Below are 24,738 nucleotides of genomic sequence, written 5' to 3'. Positions count from 1 at the left end.
CGTGTGCTTGTGTGTGTTTTTGTCTCTCTCTCTCACCATGCCTGTGTGTCTGATTGTGTGTTTGCCAGTCTCTGTGTCTTCCCTTGTGTGTTTGTTTGCCTTACTCTGTGTGTAGCTGTGTTTTTCGTCTCTCTCTCGTTCTCACAATGTCTTTGTGTTCGTCTCTCTCATTCTGACTGTGTTTTCGCCTGCCTCTGTGTCTATCTTTGTTTGACTCTGTGCGTTAGTGTTTGTTTTATCTCTTTCTCTCTAACCGTCTCTTTGAATCTGACTATGTATTCTCCCTTCCCTGTTTCGGTCTTTGTGTGTCTGGTTTTGCCTGACTGAGTATGTTTTTGAGTTTTCCTGTCTTTCTCCCAGTGTGCCTCTGTGTCTGATGGTATGTCTGCTTGTCTATGTGTCTGCTCTTGTGTGCTTGTGTGCCTTTCTCTTTATATTTATGTGTGTTTTTTGTCTCTCTCTTTCACCAAGTCTGTGTGTTTGTATGTCTGATTTTTTGTGTGTGTGATTTTTGTCTGTTTGTCTGACTGTGTTTTCGCCTACATCTTTGTCAATTTTTTTTTGTGTTTATGGGTCAGAATCTGTATGGTTGCGTGTTTCCGGTCTCACTCTCACTCTGCCTACTTGCCTGACTTTGTGTTTCCCTGTCTCTTTATCTGTCTTAGTGTGATTGTGTTTCCAACTTTGTGTGTTTTTTTATGTTTTTGAATGTATCTCACCAAACAATGTGTCTGACCGCTGCTTAGCCTGTCTCTGTGTTTGTCCTTGTGTGTTTCTTTGTCTGAATGTGTGTTCTCCTGTTTCTGTGTTTGCTTTTATTTGTTTATATGACTGATATGTGCGTTTATGTGTGTTTTTTCTCTCTCCCCATGCCCGTGTGGCTGACTGTGTGTTTGCGTGTTTCTTTGTCAGTGTTTGTGTTTCGGTCTTTTTCTGATTCTTGGTGGTTGTGGTTATTCCCCACTTTCTCACCGTGCCTGTGTTTCTTACTGTGAGCCTGCTTGTCTTTGTGTTGGTCTATGTGTGGTCGTTTGTCTGGCTCTGTTTGTTTGTTTGTGTTTTTGTATCTCTCTTTTTCATGCCTGTGTTTCTCATTGTGTGTTTGCTTGTCTTTGTATCTGTCCTTGCGTGTTTGTGTGCCTTAGTCTGTATGTTTTTGTGTTTTTGTCCCTTTCTCTCTCAGCATGTCTTTGTGTTTGTTTGTGTGAGTTTGTCTCTCCCTATGACCGTTCCTTTCTACTTGTCTGTCTCTGTATCTGTCCTTGCGTGTTTATTTGTCTGACTCTGTGCATTTGTGTGGGTTTCTGCGTTTTTCTCACTCTGCCCTTGTATCTGACTGTGTTTCCACCTGTCCTTGTGTATGTCTTTGTCTGACTCTTTGTGTTGGTATGTGCTTTTGTGGCTCTCGCACGGTGCCTGTTTGTATGATTGTATTTGCCTTTATCTGTGTCTGTCTTTGTAGTTTTGTTTGTCTGACTGTTTTGTGTGTGTGTGTTTTGAATATCTCTCACCATACCAATGCATATGCCACTTTGTTTATCTATCTCTGTGTTTCCTTTTGTGTGTTTGTGTGACTGACTGTGTGCATTAGTTTGTGTTTTTCTCCTTCTCTCTTTCTCTAACCATGCCTTTTTATCTGACCGTGTGTTAATCTGTCCCTGGGTGGGTCTTTTTGTGTCAGTCTTTGTCAGACTCTGTATTCTTGTGTGTGTTTTTACCTCTCTCTCACTGTGTGCGTTTGACTAATTGTATGTTTGCCCGTCTCTGTGCCTGCCCTTTTGTGTTTGTTTGCCACACTCTGTATGTTTTTGTTTGTTTTTGTCTCTCTCTCTCTCACCATGTCTGTGTGTGTGTGTGTGTGTGTGTCAGACTTCGTTTGTTTGTGTGTGGTTTTTTTTTTCTCTCTCTCTCTCTCTCTCTGTCTATCTCTATTTTACAATGCCTTTGTGCTATTCTGTGTCTTTGTCTTTCGTTGTGTGTTTGTTTGTCTGACTCTCTGCGTTTGTGTGAGTTTTTGCGTCTCTCTCACTCTGCTCGTGTGTCTGACTGTGTGTTCGCTTGTCTCTGTTTCTGTCTTTGTCTAACTCTCTGCGTTAGTTTGTGTTTTTATCTCTCTCTTTCTCTCTCTAGCCTTGTCTTTGTGTTTGACTGTGTGTTTTGCTGTTCCTTTGTTGGTCTTTGCGTGTCTGTCTTTGCTTGACTCTGTATGTTTTTGAGGGGTTCTGTTTCTCTCTCACTGTGTCGCTGTGTCTGGTGATATGTTCGCCTGTCTCTGTCTCTGCCCTTTTGTGCCTTACTCGTTGTTTTTATGTGTATTTTTGTCTCTCTCTCTTCATGTCTGCATGTTTGTGTGTGATTCTGTTTCTCCCTCATTGTGCCTGTGTGTCTCAATATGTTTTCGCCGTTATCAGTGTCAATTTTTGTGTGTTTATGGGTCGGAATCTGCATGCTTGCGGGTTTTCGGTCTCTCTCTCACTCTGCCTGCTTGTCTGAATTTGTGTTTACCCTTCTCTTTGTCTGTCTTAGTGTGTTTGTGTGTCTAACTCTTTTTGTTTCTGTTTGTTTTTGAATTTCTTTTGCCGTACAACTGTGTATGAATGTTTGTTAGCCTGTCTATGAGTTTGTTTTTGTGTATTTGTTTGTCCTACTATTTGTTCGCTTGTTTCTTTGTTTTCTTTTGTGTGTTTGTGTCACTGACTATGTGCGTTTACATGTATTTTTCTCTCTCTAACTCTTTCTCACCATGCCTGTGTGTCTGACTGTCTGTTTGCCTGTCTTTGAATCGGTGTTTGTGTTTCTGTCTTTGTCTGACTCTGTTTGGTTTTTGGTGTTTTTCCTGTCTCACCTTGCTTTTGCGTCCTATTGTGTGTTTGCATGTATCTGTGTCGGGCTTTGTGTGCTTGTTTGCCTGACTCAAACGAATACACAAAGTGTTTTTGTGTATGCGTATGTTTTTGTCTCTATCTGGACCTTGCTTGTATGTTTGGCTGTTTTGTTGCCTGTCTCTATGTCTGTCTTTGTGTGTTTGTGTGTCTTACTCTGTATGTTTATGTGTTTTTGTTTCTCTTTCTCACCATGTCTGTGTTTTTATTTGTCTGCGTCTCAAAACTCGTTCCTCTTTGTCTGATTGTGTTTGCCTTTATTTGTATCTGTCTTTGTGTGGTTCTTTGTCTGACTCTGTGTGTTTGCGTGTGTTTTTGTCTCTGTCCCTCCATGAATGTGTGTCTAATTATGTGCTTGCCTGTCTATGTTTGTCCTTGTGTGTCTGTTTGATTGACTCTGTGTGTTTTTGTATGTTTTTATCTTACTCTCTCCGTGCTTGTGTGTCTGTGTTTGTGTTTGACTGTGTGTTTCCCTTTTTCTGTGCTTGTCCTTGTGTGTCTGACTCTGTTTGGGACTCTGTTTCGTATTGTTTGTTTTCTCTCTCTATCTCACCGTACCTAGGTGCCTATCTCTTGGTTTTCATGTCTCTTAGTCGGTATGACAGTGTTTGGGTGTGTATATGAGTGTTTTGTCTCTCTCTCTCTCTCTCTCTCACTGTGCCCGTGTGTCTAATTTTGTGTTTCTCAGTCGCTGTAACTATTCTTGTGGGTCTAACTCGGCATGTTTGTGTGTGTGTTTTTCTCTCTCTCTCTCACCGTTCCTGTGCGTCTGACTTTGTGTTCGCCTGTCTCTGTGTCTTTCTTTTTGTGTTTATAAGTCGGAATCTGTATGTCTGTGTGTTTTTGTCTCTCTCTCAAAATGCCTGTATGTTTGACTTTGTGTTTGTTTGTCTGTTTGTCCGTCCTTGTGTGTTTGTTTGTCTGACTCTGCGTGATTTTTCTCTATCTCGCAGTGCCTGTGTGTCCGACTGTGTGTTTGCCTGTCTCTCTGCTTGTCTTCATTTGTTTGTATGCCCGACTCTGTGGGCTTGTGTGTGTTCTTGTCTCTCTCTTAGTGTGTCTGTGTGTCTTGATGTGTGTTTCCCTATATATGTGTCTTTGTTTTTTTGTGTATGACTCTCTATGTTTGGGTGTGTTTTTTCACTCTCTCACTTTGCCTGTGTATCAGCCTCTGTTTTGCCTATCTCCTTGTCGATTATCTGTCTTTTTGTATCTGACTCCGTGTGTTTGTATATGTTTATCTCTCTCTCACCTTGCCTTTGCGTCTGTTTCTGTGTTGGCAAGTTTCTGTACTTGTCTTTGTCTGTTTTGTCTGATTCTGTGTGTTTGTGTGTTTTTCTCTCTCTATCACTGTGCCTGTGTATCAGCCTCTGTGTTTCCCTTACTCCTTGTCGGTCCTTCTGTTGTTTTGTATTTGACTCTGTGTGTTTCTATGTGTTTCTCTGTCTCTCTCTTACCTTGCCTATATGTCTGACTGTGTGTTTTCCGGTCTCTGTGTCTATCCTTGTGTGTTTTTATTTATATCTCAACGTGCCTTTGTGTCTGACTGTGTGTTGGCTAGTTTCTGTGTTTGTCTTTGTCTGTTTTTGTCTGATTCTGTGAGTTTGTGTGTGTTTTTGAATGTCTCTCATCGTATTTTGTGTGTCCTCTTTGACTGAATTTGTGTTTTCATTTCTCTTGGTCTGTCTTAGTGTGTTTGTGTTTCTGACTCTGTGTGTGTGTGTGTGTTTGAATATCTCTCACTGTGCAAGTGTATATGACTGTTTCTTAGCCTGCCTCTGTGTTTGTCTTTGTGTGTTTGTGTGTCTGACTGTGTATTCGCCTGTTTTTGTGTTTGCCTTTGTGTGTTTATGTGACTGACTGTGTGCGTTAGTTTGCGTTTCTGTCTCTCTCTCTCACACCGTGCCTGTTCGTTTTTCTGTGTGTTTGCCTGTCCCTTTGTCAATCCTTATGTGTCCGTCTTTTTCTGACTCTGTATGTTTGTGCACCTTTTGTCTCTCTCTCACTGTACCTCTGTGTCTGACTATGTGTTTGCGCTTGTTTTTGTCTCTCTCTAACCATACCTGTGTGTCTGATAATGTGTTTTCCTGCCCCTATATCTGCCCTTGAGTGTTTGTGTGCCTTACTCTTTGTGTTTATGCGTGTTTTTTGTATCCCTCTCTCTTTTACCATGCCCGTGTGTTTGACTCTCTATCACCGTGCCTGTGTGTTTAACTGTGTTTTCGCCTGTATCTGTTTTTAATTTCGTGTGTTTATGTGTTGGAATCTGTAGGTTTGTCTGTTTTTTGTCTCTCTCACTCTGCCTGCTTGTGTGACTTTGTGTTTGCCAGTCTCTTTGTCTGTCTTTGTGTGTTTTGTGCCAGATTGTGTTTGTTTGTGTGTGTTTTTGAATGTTTTTAATCGCGCCAGTGTGTCTGACTGTTTATTTGCCTGTTTTTGGGTTGTTTTTATATGTTTGTGTGTGTGACTATGTGTTCGCCTCTTTCTGTGTTGGTTTTGTGTGTCTGTGTGACTGGCTGTGTTGGATGCTTTTCTATCTCTCTCTCTTACCATGCCTGTGTGTCTGACCGTGTGTTTGTTTGTCTCTGTATCGGTCTTCGTGTTTCTGTCTTAGGCTGACTCTGTCTGTTTTGATGTGTTTTTCTTCTCTTTCACCGTGCCTGTGTGTCTGACTGTATGATTGCCTGTCTTTGTGTAGGTTTTTGTGTATTTGTTTGTCTGACTCTGTGTGTTTTTCTCTCTCTCACTATTCCTGTGTGTCTGATTTGCGTTTGCCCGTGTGTGTCTGTCCTTGTCTGTTTGTTTGCCTTACACTGTGTACTTATGTCTTGTTTATTCTCTCTCTCACACCATTTCTGTGTGTTTGTGTGTCTGACTTTGTGTTTTTGTTGGTATGTTTTGTCTCTCTTCCACCGTATTTGTGACTGAGGGTCTGTTTGCATATCTTAGTGTCTGTTTTTGTGGGTCTGACTCTTTGTTTTTCGTGTTTTTTTTCTTTCTCTGTTTCTATGTCTGAGTGTCTATTTGTCTGTCCCTGTTTCTGTCTTTGCGTGTTTTTGTGCCTGAATTTTTGTGCTTATATGTGTTTTTTCTCTCTTCCCCCCTGCACGTGAGTCAAAGCAGCTGTTTTTTACTTCGATATGTTTATTTCTTAATGACGTTTTTTAACTTCAAGATGTTTGGTTTTAAACTTTTAGAGATTTTTTTCACGACGTCTTCTTTCTTTGTGACGGTTATTTTTCTCCGAGGTGTTTTTTGTCGTAGTGAGTTTTTTTCCGTGAGTTTCTTAGCTTAGACATTGGTTTTTCATCATGTCGTTTTGTCTTCGTGACGTTTATAACGTCAAAACATAGTTTCGTTCTTGTTGACGTTTTTTTCGAGAAGTTTTTTTTTTAATTTCGAGAAGTTTTTTCTTCCTGACATTTATTTTTCTTCGAGTCGTTTTTCTTGTTACATTTTTTTCTTTCTGACGTTTTTTCTTCGTCATGTTTTTTGAGTTCATTACGTTTTTTACTTTATGACTTTTTAGGCCTTTTTTTAACTTCAAGAACGTATTTACACATGTGCAATATCTTTTGTTGTAACCGGGACACTTGACTTTCAAGCCCTCCGTTTGATTTAGTTGCAAGGGCTCCCGTGGAATTGACTGCTAGGGCCCCTGTTGGAATTGGTTTCTAGGTTCCCTGTTGGAATTGGTTGCTAGAGACCCAGCAGAATTGCTTGCTAGTGTCCTCGTTGGAGTTGGTTGCTAGGGCCCCGTTAAAATTGATCACTAGGGCCCGATTGGAATTGGTTGCTAGGGCCCGGCATCTTGAAGATGTCCCCAATAGCGGACCTTGAAGGGTTTCCCCTTACGCCCTTGGGTTTTGAAGTAATCAAGGAAAAAACACCAATATCTTGAAGAAAACAATCCCTATTACGTCACAAACAATCTATATTATGTAATAAATTCCAGCAACTTGAAGGAAATATTCCCCATTACGTAACAGACGCCTACATCATGAAGAAAATTAATAAAACCTATGTTTTGAGGGAATCTCCATTAAACTTCTCTGTGAGCTTAAGCCATTAAGGGAGAAAGGAGCCACGGCTATGACTGTCGTTAAAGTGTATATGGAGATACTACTTATATCCTAAAATCTATCATTTGACTCGCTACAGTTAAGTTTTTTTATATTTAATTTGAAATTAAATATTGTGCTACTACTACGCTCTGTTGATATAAAAAAAATCACAAAAACATTTGCAAATCACGAAAAAAGACTACTGCAAATTGTCAGATGCGTGAATATTGTGGACACGACATCTCTATTTTTTTTAGTTCCTTCTTTAGTTCTCCTTCTTCAAGCTGATTAGGAATTTCAAGCTCTTCGAAGTTCAAAATTAAATATGAATAGAGGTCTTCCGTAAAAAAATATGATAGTTTATGAAGAATTTATATTTTGTGTTCAGGTTAACGATTCACCCTTTAAAAAATATTAACTGAAACAACTGCTTCTTTGCTATTTCGAGGAGACGATTTTTGAAACAGGAATACGGGAACACATCAAATGCATGACCATAACCGTACTTTTTCTTGAATAGACCTAACTACTGCAACAATGTCCAAGCTAACAAGTAAAATCGCTTAAAAATTATGAGGTAGAAATGAATTTATTCTACCCGTAATTCTCTATTACGTTTTGAAAAGCTGAAGCAGCTCCTGTCGCTAGAACGAGAACTCTAATTTCTCTATTTGACAGCCAGAAAGATGAGAATTGAAAGGAAATAAGATGAAAAAATTAATTGGATTGTAAACCAAATTCGAACTACCAAAATAAAAAAGAAAAGAGAAATGAGGCCGATAGTTCAACGGTTGAGGTGGATAGAAGTCAACAGAAGATATGCTTCAAGACCTAAGGAATCCATAAGAAATGTCTCGGTATCTTACAACTTGAACCAAAATACTAATTCAGTTTATCTGATTTAGTTTATCTGAATCCCTAAAACTCCCCTTTTTTTTGTTACAGCTGAGTTTTGTAAAAAATATATTCGAGTTTTAAGTTTTGTAAAATCCTGTTAAGTTCTGAAACAAAATTTTAGCTATTTTAATTTTAAAGATTGTTTTATTCCTTTGTATTTTGACTTTTTCTTATTTAACCTTGAAAAAGATCCTGACAAGGATCCTAAAGTATTTGTTATGTGAGTACATTTTAGGTCCCTAAATTGGGCAGTATAATGTTGATTATAAGTAAAATTTTAGTACTTTTTTGGATGAAATTAACGCATACCTACCTACCTACCTACCTACCGTTGTCGTAAAATACTATAAAATTTTTGGGATTTGTTTCCATATTTTTCTTAAATACCATAATAAAATCAGCGTGAAACTAGAGAATATAAGAATATAAATAGGAATATAAAATTTGGCTAAGTCACAATGGTCTTTTAGGTCATAATGGGAAAAAGAGGCAGCTTGTTCCATGGCCTTGGCTGCAAGCAATAGTGCAGAAAAGGTAAAAACTTTTGAAATTGCATCAAAAGCCATCACAGTCACCTTTGCAGCTATAGTGAATCAGTTTTAGATGGCTTTCAGGTACAGGCGGTATATAAATCATAAAAGGCATACAACTGTTTGACGAAAGTTTCTAGCCCCAGTCTTCAGAGGCTAAAGCCGTCGTTGAACATAGCCATGTCATCACTTGAAAGTAAATATACAGTTAGTTGTACTTTGTAGCAGCAGGCTTGGGTGGTAAGCAATCAGGGTTGAGAAAACTAGTGGCACTTTTGATGTGAACAAACGGTGTCACTGTTCAGGCAAGGATTCCTCGGATTTAGCTCTGTACAAACGTAGAAGAGTCTTGTTGCATACCACAATCAGTTCTTCCTTGTTCACTGAACAGCAATAAAAATCAGGGCTGGATTCATCAGCTGTATTATTTAGTATCAGCTGCGGTGTTCAGTGCTAAGGCTTTGCCAACATCGTGGAAACGTCAAATAATGTCACATCCGGAAAAAGCGTGGACGAACAATAGTGGCTTTGTAACCTCTGATGGTAGCTTTATTTTCAAGTAGCAGATGTAAATAAACTTTGCAGTCAGCAGGAAATCTAGTCTGGAAACAAAGAGGTGCTCGCTTGAGTTTTGCAGTACCAATTCAGAGTTCAAAGTGTCAACATCTAAATTGGATATTGCATGGACATTATTAATCCAGTAAGTTTTTTCTGAAGAAAATCAAAATTTCGCAATAGGGATTATAGTGACGCATAAGTATGAATCAGTCGTGCTCTTTGACCAGTTTGACTGGTTTTTCCCAGTAAAGGATAATGGATAACAGAGAGTATGTGCATTGCCCGGTAATGAACTTTTTGCAAAACAACTGGGAAGAAGGTATTGAAGAAGCTACTATTATTCAACACGCAATAGACTTTTTTGAATGCGGTGTTATTGCTGATGCGAAAAGTGAATTTTGGGCGAAGGTTGCGCCAAATGATAATTGCCCCCGGCGCATCGGTGCGAAAGCTTCTGGGAACAATGTGAAAGATATTCTTGATTTTATTAAGAAACTGGACTCGGAGGAGGTATCAACTCCGATTTATGTGATCAAGTCTCCAACCGAGGTCCCGGTCTTGCCCGCAGTTGCGTATTCTAGGCTGTCAACAAAGGTGAATCGCGTGGAACAACTACTCAAGGTTGTTGCCACCAAGCTGGATGCTTATGAACTGGATTACCCGCAACTGCCGAAACGTACAATTCCCGACTCGCATGCTACTATTGTTGTGTCGAACCTTCCATCTACCCTTTCGGACCCAATAAAACGAAAAGATCTGATAGATCAGATTGATGGACACGAATCAATCACTAGCATTCGCCCTGTTCGTGACAAACTGTTTATCAATATAAATAAGTCAGTTGCTGAAGATTTCCGCTTATCGGTGACTAGTGCGTTTACTGGCTCTTCTGCGAAAGTTCTAACCAAGAAGTTTTACGGACTCCTGAAGGGAATCCCGCCTGATTTTGAACTGTCCCACCTGATATCGTGCCCTGGTGTTTCTGGTGCCTCTAGGCTAAGGAAATCGCTTGCAGTAAAACTTTAATTCTCTGATGCAACATCAAGAGTCGAAGCATTTAGATATGGTCTCAAAGTTGGATACGAAATCCTAAGTGTTTATGAGTTCAAAGCGATTCCCCGGTGCTGTAACAATTGCCGATCCCCTGACCATCTCCAGTCGTCTTGTCCCAGTGTTACACCAAAATGTGCGCGATGTGCCGGTCCTCATGTTTCAGATAGAGACTCGCCTTGCAATTTGTCACCTAAGTGCGCAAACTGTGGAGGTGATCATGTTTCGTTTAGCCTCACTTGCCCTAAATTGAAAGCAATTGTCAGTCGCAAGTTACCGAAAACAAACTAATGTCTGAATCAGTATCACTCGTGTCCTTCAATATTAATGGGACAAAAACAAGGACCTGACCATTGATGAACTGTACAGTAAGTTTGACATTGTGTGCTTTCAGGAACATCTTTTGACCGCAACGAGTGTTAATTTCCTGCGCCGCAGTTCCGCCCACTTTGTTTTCACAACAAATGCTAAATCTACTTTTGGAAGGCCTTCAGGGGGTTTAGCATGTATTATAAAACAAAACTTCAGCTTTCTGCCCCGTCATGCTATTTCTCTGATGAACATTTATTGGCTATAAGACTTGGTAAAACCGTATTGATAAACACTTACCTGCCTCACGATGGGAAGAATATGACATCGCTTAATAAATTCTCCAAAGCATGCTTTTGTTAGAAAACTCTCCTTCAAAGTATAAGCAAAAATGGGTACGAATTTATTATTATTGGAGATATGAACACTGATGTAAAACGTGATTCTGCTCGTACTGTGAACCTACTTGATTGTCTCCCTGATTACAGAATAATTGCGAAGGACCTACCCTTCTCGTATGTGCATAATTCCGGCAGCTTATCGGATATTGATCACGTGATTTGTTCCCCGTTCATTACATCTTCAACAGTGCATGTCCACGAAGATGAGCAAGATATTGATCACCTTCCTTTATCGCTATGCTTTTCGATTAGAAAAGATAGTACTGACCAGGCTTGTGCTCCTGCCTCTAAATGGTTTGTGCGGAGTAATTGGAAAAATGTTAATATGCCATTATATATTTCAACCCTGGCCATTCTCCCTGGTTCTTTACGTGTACCTTTTCATCTACTCCAGCTGAGTGTTAGTCCTACTAAAAGTAATTACGATCTGAATCATTATTACAACCAAATCATGTGGTGTTTAAAACGCGCTGAGGAGGTTGCTGTCCCTCAGGAGCGAGTGAGGAAAAGTACAAGGAAACCAATCTGGTCGTGTGACCCTGAGCTGAAAAGTGTGAAAAATAAAGCCAAATTGTGGCTGCGTATATGGGTTGCTAACGGTCGACCATTAGCTGGGAATGTGTTTGAAATAAAACAAAAAACTAAGCGTGAGTTTAAGAAATGTCTGCGATCGAGCCGTTACAAAGGGTTAGAATATCCTACCAATAAGAAAGAATGGGACAAAGTGATTAATTCAGCTAATTTAAATAACTCGGCAAATCCTAATTGCCCCATTACGCCTTCTGCATGGTCTGACCACTATTCAGTTATATTTTCCAAAGTGAATTATGCAGTGCACGCGCTTTATTCGAAACTGCTTGATTCGGTTCTCCCGCCTTCCCTGACTCAGGCACAAGTTATTCCCGTTTCAGTTGACGCTGTAATTGCATCTGTTAAGAAATTGAAATCAAGTTCTCTTGATATTGACGGTATCAGTGCTTGTCATCTAAAAATAAATTGCCCGTATTTGTTTTTCCATTTACAGTTGTTTTTCCAAATGTGCCTTTGTTGTTCCCTCGTTCCTGACAGCTTTTTGTGTGGAACTGTCACTTCTGTACTTAAACGAGGTAAGACTCCTTTGGATTGTTCTTCTTACAGGCCTATCACGGTTGCTTGTAATTTTAGTAAAATCCTTGAACACATCCTACTTCCTTTCATAAGTATGAATGCTAATTTCGGGGAGAATCAGTTTGGTTTTTGGTCTGGCATCGGGTGCCAGCACGCTCACCGTGCTCTTGCTTTCCTTCTTAAAGATGCTTCGGCTAAAGGGTATGGTCTTCATATTTGTGCTCTCGATCTTTCTAAAGCTTTCGATAGTGTTGTACATAGTCAGGCTCTTTACTCTCTTTATAGTCACGGTATTAACCTTTCAGTTATTTTTCTTCTAAAGTTTTGGTATAGTAATTCTTATCTTCGAATTAAAACTAATGGTGCCCTTTCATCTTCTAATGTTCTTGTTCGTCGGGGCGTCCCGCAGGGTGGAGTGTTATCTCCTAGTATTTTCAAATTTTGTATCTCTTGTATTCTTGAGAATATTTCTTCTATGTGTTTTGTTGGTTTGAGTGATATTTCTTACCTTGCTTATGCTGATGACATTCTTCTAATTAGCCGGTCTAAACTCAGTCTATCGCAGATGGTTCATAAAGTTTCTTCTTCTTTTACTAAAATCGGTCTTTCGCTTAATGTTGATAAATGTGAGTATCTTTCTTTCAATGTTCCCTCTTCTCCTAGGCCTCTAATTTTTCAAAATTTTTCTATCCCTCATGTAGATTCGATCCGGTGGTTGGGTATTACACTTACAAAAAATCTTAAAACTCTTCGGGAGCGTGCTGTCTGGGATGCTAGAGTGAAAATCCAGATTGGTTACTCTAAAATTGTAGCCAATCGAGGGAAATACAATCGTATTGCCCTTGGTAAGCTTTATTCTACTTTTTCCGATCATTCTGTTCTTTACCTTTCTGGGCTTTACCCTATATTTAAGAAAAAAGATATTAGCGATATTCGATCCTCTTATTTCCGTTTCTGTAAATTTCTTCTCTATCTTCCTCTGTGGTATAAGAATCAAAAGATAATCAAAAAGTTCCATCTTCCGAACATTACTGAGAAGCTGACTGATCTACACAAAAAGCTCTCAAAAACGGCGTATCGGCGTTTGTCGCCTCACCACGGTCTGATCCGTTTGTATGATTAATGTCTATTGTTGACTCTCGTTTTTTTGTTATTTGTTTTTTTATTTGTTATTTGTTTTCCGTTTTCTTCAAGTTTTTACTCCACTATTTATCTTTTTGATGTAGGTGGGTTAGAAATAAATATTATTATAGTGTATCAATACCACCAACAAGTTGGTATTGTTTCCAATTAAGCAGGTCTCCCTCTTCCCGGCTGAAGCACCTGTTGTTATTGTTATCAAACATCTGCATCACTTTTGGCTTCTTGCAGATGGCTCCCAGCCTCCATAAGTTTTCTGCTAAGTTTATTGTATTCAACTTCTTGTCTGATTTTAAGAGAAAGTCTTCTTTCTTCCAAGCAAACTTCATGGTAGAAGTGAAACTGATGGCACAGCAATATTTTTACCTTTCGGTCACTTCATTCAAAAGGAACAAATAATGGTGATTTATAAAATATGGGTGCTCAGAGGTGAGTCAAATGATTCAAGGTTTCCACCAGAATTCAAGACTTGACTTGCTCTTTTAAATGTTTTTCTCAAAGTTTTGATGATTTCTACAGATGCCACTGCTTCTAAAGACACATGGCACTTGATGACGATTAACTGGGGTCGTGTAACTATAACTTTTAGTTCCTCTCGTTAGGTTTCTTTGAAGTCAATGGAAAACAAATAAAATAAAGAATTTATTTCAAAGATTATAAAGAAGTTCTTAGAAAATGCCTTATTTCATAACAAATTTTTTTTTCAACATCATACTTTCGTCAAAGCATCAAAACTAGTATCAAGGTACTTAAGTATCAAAGTAAAGAAAGTATTTAAGTAAACAAGGTTTCAAAGTAAATAAAGTATTAAAGTAACAATAAGCAAGTTCCGTAGCTCAGAGCCATTTCCCCAGGTCTGGGGTGGGGGTTCAAACCAGAAAGCGTATTTATTTGGCCTTTGAACTATTTTGAACAAAATGGCTGCCTCAAAATTTTGACCGGATGCCATTTGAGAAAGTGAGGTGTGGGTAATTCCCCATTCATCACTTTTTACTCTTAAAAAAAAAAAAAATACAAGTTTCAATTTCCGATCAAATGAGCCCTCTCCAAAGTTATTAAGACCACCAGTTCCACAAAAAAAAATTATATTCTAATAACGGGAACGGGCAACTTACATAAATTAAAATCCTTTCCCTGGGGGCTATAGAGGATTTCTCAATACCTAAGTTACAGCAATTTGAATTTAGGACTATTTTGAACAAAACGGCTGTTTAAATTTTTAATAAGATGCATTTGGGAGAAAAAGGCACAAGGGGGGAGGGACTTCTTACTTTTTGATCATTTTCGATTCTTAAAGGGCACAATATATTTCGATTTCTGACATAATGAACTTTCTCCACAATTTATACGACCACGCTTTCCATAGTAGCTTTATTAGTAGTTAACGACGGGCTGATAGTGTAACTTACAGCCATTTTCCCTATGACTGGGGGGTCCTAATCTGCAACCATAGCTATTTGACATTTGGAATATTGTGAACTAAAAATGTTGATCGAAGGCATTTAGAACAACAATTTTGTGGTTGGGAGCCTAACCTCCGACTACTCTTGACTCTTATAATGGAGCTAGAACGTTCAATTTAAATCTAATAAAGCTTTTCTGAAGTCTATACGATTACTTCTTCAATTAAACCTTATGTATGAACAATGGACAGCATGCATAACTTATAGCCATTACCCTGGGGGCAGTGGCAGGTTTTTTCAACCCTCAAGGAATAATTATTTTAATTACTTCACCTCTTGACCATTTCAGACATAATGGCCATCTCAACATTTTGATGAATGCGTTTGCGGAAAAGAGGGCGTAAGAATGGGGCCGGGTGGAGCTTGAGGACCTCCAATCACGTTTGAGTCTTAAAAAAGGCGCTAGAAATTGTTATGTCCAATTGAATGAGCCCCTCCAAAGTTCATAACATCACCCCTTGCATATAAAGCGCATCGGAGAAAAACAATTGGAGCCTTATGGCCTTGGGGTAGGTTTGGGGAGGCTAGTTGCCATCGGATCAATTTTCAATCTTGAAAAAAGGGAACTGGAACTTTCAATTTATAATCATTTGAGTCTCCTCTGAAGTTTACGATCACCCCTTACAAAAAATCTTGTCTGCCCCCGTGGCATAGCCTACAACGCTTCTGCCAGGCTCTGGGGAGCTGTGTTGACCCCTGTTATTTGAATTTGAGTGTTTGTTATTTGATATTTAAACTATTTTGAACAAAAAGGTTATCTGAAAATTTTATCAGATGCTTTTGGGGAAATAGAGGCTTCGATCATTTTTTACTCTAAAAAAGGGCAATAGAAATTCAGGTCTACGCTAGAATGAGCCCTCCTCCTAAGTTTATACTACCATCCCTTCCGTAAATCCTTATACGTCCCTAGGACATAATTTATAACATTTGTCCCAAGGTTCTGATGGGTCATGTTATTCCTGGAGCCTTTATCATATGATATTTGGTCTATTTGGAACAAAACGGCTACATAAAATTCAATCGGACTCATTTAGGGAAAAGAGGGTTAGCAGAGGAGTATGGCTTGTTGCAATCGGATCACTTTTGACTCTTAAAAAGGGAATTAAAACTTTCAATTTCTAACCATTGAAATCCCTTCCGGGGTTTGTACGACCCCTTCTTCTATAATAACTTTATATGCCCCAGGGAATAAGTTACATCCTTTTACTCGGGCTCTAGGGGGCGGGGGTATGTTGTCCCAAAAGTTTTTGTTATCCGATTCAACAAATAATTCTAAACATTTCAAACAAACCGGTCATTTGAAAAATACTGGCGATCTAAAAATTTTCATTGGATGCATTTACAGAAGAAGGGTGTGTTGGGGGGGAGTGGGACTGATGCCCTCCAATCCCTTTTGAATCATAAAAAGCAATCTAAAATTTTCATTTTCCAATTAAATAAGCCACCTCTGAAGTTTATACGACCTCCCCTTACATAAAACCTTATATGGCCTTGGGGCATAAATTGAAACACTTGCCCCGGGGCTCTGGGGGCTAAGGTTTACTCCCAAGCTTTTATTATCTGATTTTCGAACTATTTTTAACAAAATGGCTATCTCAAAATTTTTATCAAATGGGTTTGTGGAAAAAGGGCGTTAAGGGAGCCTAGGTGTGCTCTGGTCTCTTCTGACTCTTTAAAAGTGAACAAGAACTTTCAATTTCCAATCAAATGAGCCCTCTCTAATGTTTAACGAGTATCCCTTCTCTAGGAACCACATATTCCCCCAGGGCAGAAGTTACAACGCCTACACCATGGCCCTGGGGGGGGGGGGGTTGGTGTGTTGGCCCCGGAGTTTTTATTATTTGATGTTTGGACTATTTTTTCAGAAAATGGCTATATGAACATTTTTATTGAATGGGTCTGGGGAAAAAGGGCGAGGGGGAAGGGGGCTAGTTGCCATCTAACCTCTTTTGACTGATAAAATGTGAACTAAAACTTTCAGTTTATAAGCAGATGAACCCTTTGTGAAGTTTACGCAAGCATTCCTACTTAAGAGACATATATCCTCCAAACCACAACTTACAACGCCTGCCCCTGGCGTTACAGTGCCTGCGGAGTTGTAACGATCCCATAGTTTTTGTTATATGATCTTTGAACTTTTTTAGCAAAATGGCTATCTCAAAATTATTATCGGATGTATTTGAGGGAAAAATGTGTGGGATAGCTAGTTGCCTCTGATTTCTTTTGGCTCTTAGAAAGTGAACTAGAAATTTCAGTTTCCAATCAAATCAGCCCTATCTGAAGTTTATAGGAGCATCTGTTCTATAAGAACCATATATGCTCCCAGGGAATGACCAGCAACGCCTGCCCCTGGGCCCTAGGGGGGGGGGGCTGTGAGCCAGGAGTTTTTATTATAGGATGTTTGAACTATTCTCAAAAAATGGCTATCTCAAAATTTTTATCGGATGAGTTTGGGGAAAAAGGCATGTTTACAAAATTTTTTCCCGTGGACTATTTATGAAGATCGTAAGTTCACCCCTTGCGAACGAGTTCGCAATCCACTACGCATACTTTTGTATTCGTACACTTTTTTGTATGCGTATACTTTTTGCATGCGTTACATCTTTAAGGTATTTGAACTCTTATTTTCTTGACTCTTGAAAATTTAACTAGAACTTTCAATTTCCAATTAAATGCGCCCTCTCTGAAGCTTATACGAGCATCCCTTCTATGAAAAGCAGATATGCCCCCAGGCAATGACTTAGAACCCCTGCCTCTGGGGACTTGGGGGTGTGTGTGTTTCGACCTTGGGGATTTTGTTATATGATCTTTGAACTATTTTTTACAGAATAGCTATCTCAAAATTTTTATCGGATGTATTTGGTGAAAAAAGGGCGTGTGAGAGTGGCTTGTTTCCCTTTGATTTCTTTTGACGCTTAAAGAGGAAACTAGAACTTTCGATATTCAATCAAACGAGCCCTCACTGAATTTTATACGAGTATCCCTTATGTAAGAACCATATATATCCCAACGGCATAACTTACGACACTTGTCCCTGGGCCCGGGGGGTGTTTGTCAATACTAGAATTTTTATTTTCTGATAATTAAACTATTTTCAACAAAATAGCTATCTCAAATATTTGATCGGATAGTTTGGGGGAAAAAAGGTGTGGGGGGCTAGTTGTTGCCCTCTGATCTCTTTCGATTCTTAAAAAGTGAACTAGAACTTTCAATTTCCGATCAAATGAGCCCTCTCTGAAGTATGAGCATTCGTTCTATAAAAAATATTTATTCCAGGGCATAACTTACAACGCCTGCCTCCGGGCCCTGGGGGTGGGCTTTGTCTATTTCAAAGTTTTTGTTATATAATCTTTAAAAACTATTTTAACAAAAAGGCTATCACAAAACTTTTATCGGATGTATTTCGGAAAAAGCGCGTGAGAAGGAGGACTAATAGCCCTCTGATCACTTTTGACTCTGGAAAAGGGCCCTAGAACCTCCGATTTCCAATCAAATGAGTCCCCTCTGAGGTTCAGACGACGACCCCTTCCATTTGAATTGCCTCTGAAAAAAACGAAAACATTGGAGCCGTATGACCTGTACTAACGAGTAGAAATTAACATAAGTAGAGCTGATAACCCTCATGGCTTCTTAAGACCAGAACATAATTTATACCTTAATGGAAAAAAACTCCAATACCTGTGTATTGTCAGTTTAATTGACATATACTAATATTTATTCCTTAAGGTTTTGATTAAAAATTTTTTTATGAAAGTAAAAAAAAGTGAGAACATTTAAAACGTATTTTGTTTTCAGTAAAGCTCAAATTATGTTCTGGTCTTGAGAAAGCATTTGGGTTATTTGCCCTGCTCATGTTAATTTCTGCTCGTTTTGAGTTTGACTCGGCTATTTATTGTAATTTCTGTTCTATTTAAGTTTCATTTATTTATTGATAGTGATTTTTGGTAGTCTTAAGATTGGCTGATAATTTGACTTTATTTCTGCTTATTTTTGGTTTAATGAAGCTTTTTTACTTTTCTTTGAAAAACGTGTTTTGTGGAAGAATTTTGTGAAATTAATTTTTGTTCGTTTTTTATAAACATAGTCTTCTTCATAAAAAAATAATACTCTTTCTTTTTTTTCTATAATAATCCACAGTTTGGGTTGTTATTTATATGTTGAAGAAACTTTTTCAAATTTCTTCAATCCTTACGCTAAGAACATTTTTAATTTAGTTTTATAACTGCTGAAGTTAAACTGAAAAATAAAACTTAATATCATTCCCAAAAAGTTCTTTCTATCCTTTATGACAACCTGGATAGACTTACACTTTTTATATTTATTAAAATTGTTGGAGCTGAAGTAGTGATAGAAATAGCCCCAATAGTTTCAACTTAATATTCCCAGTCGTTCTCAACTTATTGCTGAGGTATCTTATTGGCAAACATTAAACGCAATTCCTTTTGATTTAGTTTAAATAAACACAATTGCACAATTTCGGCGGGTTGACATACCTAAGATCACTAAAAACGTAGTTTCTGGACTGTTTTACTATGCTGAACAAAATGGTTATCTCAAAATTTGAATGGATGCATTTGGAAATGAGTAAGCATGAGAGAAGCGCTGTCTGCCCTCAAATCTCTTTTTACTCTTAAAAAGGCCACCAGAACTTTCGATTTTGATACGGATAAGCTACCTTAAAAATTTCAATGATATTTCTAGCTATTATAAAGTGGTGCTGCCTATGATATTGCTTATATGCCCTTTTGAATACCTTGAATACAAACAGTTTTTCATTTAATTGGAACTCCTCCTAAACGTTCCCTAATAATTTCAACACTCTTAGAGTCATTAGTTACAGTAACTGTAGTGGCAGCATTAAAAGTATACACATACCTCTGGCTAGTTCAAAATCCCCCACAACTCACCCTTAAAGGTCCAACTTAATAATATAAGTTGTAATACAACTTAATAATATAACTTACCCTCAAAAGTCTAACTTAATAACATAATTTGTTCTTCAGCTAGTGCTATGTCACCTTTTTGAAAGTCCACATGCTCATAATTTGTTTTGATTTATTTCAACATTCACCTCAATGTTCATTAAAAGCTTCACCTCAATATCCTTAGCTCGCGCAGCAACAATAGTTGTAGCAGCATTAGAAGCAGTATGCGCATAGGAACTTTGGTTTCTTCAACATCCCTTTCAAGACACGTTGAAAGTTTCAGCTTAATACAATCAACCGTTCCTGCTGTTGCGTCCACCTGGCAGCCTGTGTGGGCATAGTATGTTTCGAATTAATTCCGTACAGTTTCCATATATCCCAGATTTTTCGCTTTAATATCCTTGGATTTAATAGTACTAGTAGTAGTAGCAGTAGAATAATTGTATTAGCCAAAATCAAATATTCCTAATCATAAGAACTGCATGAAGGACGGACATTTTGGGAAGATAGTGCTTGTATGGTTCGAAAACACCACTTTAATGAAATATGAAGAGCATACTGTCTCATGTATGACTCTCATATACGTTTAGTGCATGTGGTATATACGTTTAGTGTATACGTTTAGTAGCCATACGTTTAGTGTATGGCTTTGTTTACTATACAAGAGTAGACATCAGATTAACTCTAGCTAAAATTTGTCTATTTAGTTATAGATCGTTATTCAGCTTTGATATTCAGAGGATAAACGGGAAAAAAAGTGAAAACTCTTACTGTGATGAGAATCAGAAGCGGGTTGAGTAATATTGTCTCCTGAATTCCACAATACTCGAAAAATTTGGATGTAGGCGAATGTCATAAAAACGAGTGGGACAAGATAGAGGAAGACGAGGCGTAAAAACTGAAAAGGAAATGTACATACAAGACATCAGGTGCAACGATAAAACGTATCATATAAGCTAAAATAGGTGTAGTACTTACAATAAGATAGTTAACATTACAAGCTATGAATCAGAACTTCACTTTTACTAATATCAGCTTTCATTGTTTACTGTCACAGACATTGGATTTACGAATCGTTTCCGGGTGAATAAATAAGGAAAAAGAAAATTGGAGGAAAAGTTTAATTTTTATTTTTTATATTTTAATGGAACCTCTCTGATGCAGCATACAAATGCCGATAAAAACACCCTCAAAAACCCTTACTCTGAAAATACCAGTAGCATGGCCCTAACAGGACCCAGACAAATATCGTTAGCATAATCGGTTACTATTCCTGTAACAGGTACGACATATCATATAGGTCACCATTCAAACAGGAATATAATTTGCGTAACCGGTTTACCTTGCAACTAGATCCGATGAAGGACCTACATATTCCTCTCAGGACATGATTAATAAACATTCAATCTTTATTGAATAAGAACCAGTTATTATAAAACTTAATATTCAAATCAATTATTTGAATAAATTTTTCTTTGGGTTGAATGGAATTTGTCTTAAGACATGCATTTGGGAAATGTAACCCGGACGTATTTTGTAATACGAATCAAATTCCAATGAATCAAAAACCGACAAATCTGCCTCTCTTTTTTTTATGACATGAGACTGAGTAAATTAAAAAAGCGAACTTATGTTACCAATGAATCAATTACTATGAATTTTTTTTATAGGGAACTTATGGTCATCCATGTCCGAACCTCAAAGCAGCCCCCAATAACCCTCTCCCAACTTTTTGCTGTCCCTCATTTTTTGGACTATTTTGGACTCGGAGTCTCTGGGAATTGGGACATTCCATTTGGTAAAAGGTTGTGATATTGATAAAAATTTCAGCCAAATGTTTTCAAATGTTGTGTGATATTGCCAAAATTTTGAATAATTTTATCAAACATCTTGCGCTGCATTATCAAAATCTTGCCTAATATAATGAGAATCTTCTAATACATTATCAAAACCTTACGTGGTATTATCAAAATCAACAAACAAAAACAGAAACAGAGACAAGCAAACAGTGACTCAGAAACTACCACAGAGCGAGAGAGAGAGAGAGAAAGAGAGAGAGAGAGAGAGAGAGAGAGAGAGAGAGAGAGAGAGAGAGAGAGAGAGAGAGATAGAGAGAGAGAGAGAGAGAGAGAGAGAGAGAGGGAGATTGAGAGGGAGATTGAGAGAGAGAGAGAGAGAGAGAGAGAGAGAGAGAGAGGAGAGAGAGAGAGAGAGAGAGAGAGAGAGAGAGAGAGAGGAGAGAGAGAGGAGAGAGAGAGAGAGAGAGAGAGAGAGAGAGAGAGAGAGAGAGAGAGGAGAGAGAGAGAGAGAGAGAGAGAGAGAGAGAGAGATGAGAGAGGGAGAGAGAGGAGAGAGAGAGAGAGAGAGAGAGAGAGAGAGAGAGAGAGAGAGAGAGAGAGAGAGAGAGAGAGAGAGAGAGAGGAGAGAGAGAGAGAGGAGAGAGAGAGAGAGAGAGAGACACAAAACCACATACAATCACAGACAAGCAAACCACCACTCAGAAATATAAGCATACAGAGGCATACAGCAAAATGCTTGCAGCATAAAAAATGAAAAAAAATTTTTTTTACTCTATAAAAATACAAAATAATTGTTATGAGAATAATTTTGTACGTGTAAGAACTATTTTGGGTTTGTTTAGAACTCCTGGTATTTTGTAAGAATTATTTTTGTTTCGTAAAACTATTTTAGATTTTACTTTTTGTGTTTTGTAACAAGCATTTCAAATTTTGCAGGAAATATTTTTTATTCTGTTAGGATCATTTGGATTTGTGTAAAGTATTTTTATATTTTGTAACATGTATTGTGGATTTCCTTAGAAGCTTTTGCATCGTTTTGCAAAATTTCACGTTTGGACCCGGGTTTCATAGACCCCAGAAAACAAAGAGAATGAATTGTTTTTGCACAACGCTCTTGAAAGTCAAAAGGTGTCTAGACCACATAACGGGACCGCTTTGTTTTTGTTGGAAATCAATACAGAATTGGGGGTAGATCTGTCTTTTACCAACAAAGAAAACAAAAAGACTTGTGTACCACCAAAAAAAAAAACAATGTAAACTATACACTATGATCAAACATGTGTGTGTGATGAAAATCCAACGTCTTGAGGGATTAGCAACTTCAAATGCAGCCCATATGGCTGTCAAAAAAGTCATTATGGCGTCACTACTGTCATATGTCTTGTAACCACATATTTTCTTGTTCTTGTATTATATCAGATTAACGACACTTCTTGACCTTAGTTCGGTTTCAGGTTCGACTTGTTTTAAATCTTACTGCCATTTATCTTAGAACTGAATGTTTCCTTTTCCTTCATTTTCCTTTAAAATTAGTTTAGACATTGTTTCAATACTCTTTTCTCTTAGCTGTTCTGATTGGTCTTGCCAAATTTAACAGTCTAAGTTGTTCATTCATCCTCTAGGCATTGTGAAACTGCTTTAATCGCCTTTTGTATATATACTAATTACACCTGATATTTTATGCTTTGCTATGTTCCTTTTATAATGTTGCATGCGTCGTAGATATAAAAAAACTATACGTTTACTCCTGGAGAGGGGGAGGCGGGAATGATGTAATTACTTCTCTTGAAATATGGTCATAAATTTGACGTCAATTACATAATTTTTCTTTTCAATCATAGTTTTTTGGGTAATTTTGCCTGCATCATAGAAAATAAAACAATAGAAAAACTATTGAGTCAAATATGACGTATATATGCCCTTGTAATGTACTCGTAAGTACGACGTCCATCCCATAATTTATTTTGTCAATCATATATTTGTTGTGTAATTTTGCCTGCATCATAGACACTAAAAACGATCATAGATACTAATATCATAGAAACCAACATCTAAAAAAAGGCCCGGAAATCCAGGATGCCTATTTCCCCAGAAAATAATTGAGCCGTTTTCGAGAAAAATACCTACACACACAATTATTTTCGTTTATAGAAATAAGAAGTACAAGGTGCACAGCGGCTTCATCACCGAGCCTTGGCGCTCAACACATGGCAGGCTGGTATGTACTGTTTCTCGTTGTCACTTGTCTTCTGGTTGCATATAATGTGAACTTTATCTTGATGTCAAGACGTCATGTTAGGTTGAATACAACAGATAAGGATAAAAGGTACAGATCCTCTAGAGCCATTGCGGGCTTACATGGTGTCACACTGACTTAGTTGATGGATAATCTTTATACAGAGACAATTAGCAACCTTGTCACCCATCTCTGTTGTGGCGGGGATGAACTCTTTGCCATGTTTTTCCAAGCAGAACATCAATCTACTATGCTACAACAGGGTAGATACAACACCTTGGAAAAAATACAAATTCTTCCTTAAGTTGTTACCTATTTAGATCGTTTTTGTGACCAGAAATGTCAATACTTCTTTTTTGAGAAAAAAAAATTAGCCAATTTCGTCGAAAAATAAACACATTAATGCAAAATTATTGCTTGTTTAATTAATTAAAAGCATACAACTCTTACGAAAAAATGTTTCGTTGATAGTACCACAGGCTTCCTTCCACACAGTATTACATGGTCGTCTTGCATTTTTGGGTGGTAGCATAACTTTTAAGCTGCGTTGTCGTTTAAAAATAAGAAATACCGCGTAAAATATACCCAGATTAAAAAAAGTGTATGGAGGTTGACACGAATTCAAAAGTTTGCCATTGCAATTTATGTATTGTACCCGAAAATGCCGTTCAAAGTGGAAATTGATGTCGTTGAGCTTTACATCCAAGTTGAAGTTTGCTGTAGTTGAGCGTAAACTAAAAAAAATATGAGCTTCGTTTTTCTGATTATTTCCCCCCAGTAATTATATTTGTCTGAATCACGTTCTTACACAATTTGGTTCAATAAGGTGCGTTCCATTACATATCTTTTCTGAAATATCTAATTTGCGCATAGGCATAGCTATTGTTTGTTTCTTTATTTTTATGTCATGGGGTGTATTCGATGTGATAACCACCGCTTGTACCATTATTTGACGTGGAAATTTGTGAGCTCCCACTATTTATCTCTCCAACGCCACATCAGTGCCGTTGGTGGTGACGCTAGAGTCTGGTAACGTGATCGAACGATTAAAGGGGTTCTACAGCTTCTTCAGGCACTGGTATTGCAACAAGTGTGCGTTTAAAAACGTATAATATGTTTTCAAGGACCAAACTATTGGGCTTAGGGTGCCACAGTCTGTGTCACCACTGAACATTTTTTAACTATCACTTTGGAGGGGTAAACAGACCCTTCTGTCACTTTATTGGTGAAGGTTCTTTTCGCAACGCTTTTTCTTACCCCTCCTCTGGGTTTCGGGGAAAAAGATCTTACACGGTTGTAGAAAGTTGCTCAGTTTTAATCTCCAGAAGGTCAACTCCAACAAAACATGTGCTCTGAACTTTATAACTTAGACTTTGC

At 38.1% G+C, this 24,738-nt stretch overlaps 1 protein-coding gene across 3 annotated transcripts in view; it reads right to left on the bottom strand.

Moving 5' to 3' along the window:
- The window catches only part of LOC136033983 (orexin receptor type 2-like), a 232,175-nt gene that overhangs the window by 80,553 nt on the left and 126,884 nt on the right, over positions 1–24,738 (bottom strand). For all 3 annotated transcript variants that reach the window (XM_065715015.1, XM_065715012.1, XM_065715013.1), the window contains one exon: positions 20,098–20,224. In XM_065715015.1, the coding sequence (XP_065571087.1) occupies positions 20,098–20,224 (127 nt within the window). The remainder of the gene's footprint in view (positions 1–20,097; positions 20,225–24,738) is intronic.

Source organism: Artemia franciscana, chromosome 12, assembly GCF_032884065.1.
Source record: "Artemia franciscana chromosome 12, ASM3288406v1, whole genome shotgun sequence".
Taxonomy (NCBI): Eukaryota; Metazoa; Arthropoda; class Branchiopoda; order Anostraca; family Artemiidae; genus Artemia; species Artemia franciscana.
The sequence above is the reverse complement of the archived record's forward strand: the minus strand, read 5'-3'. Positions and strand labels throughout refer to the sequence as shown.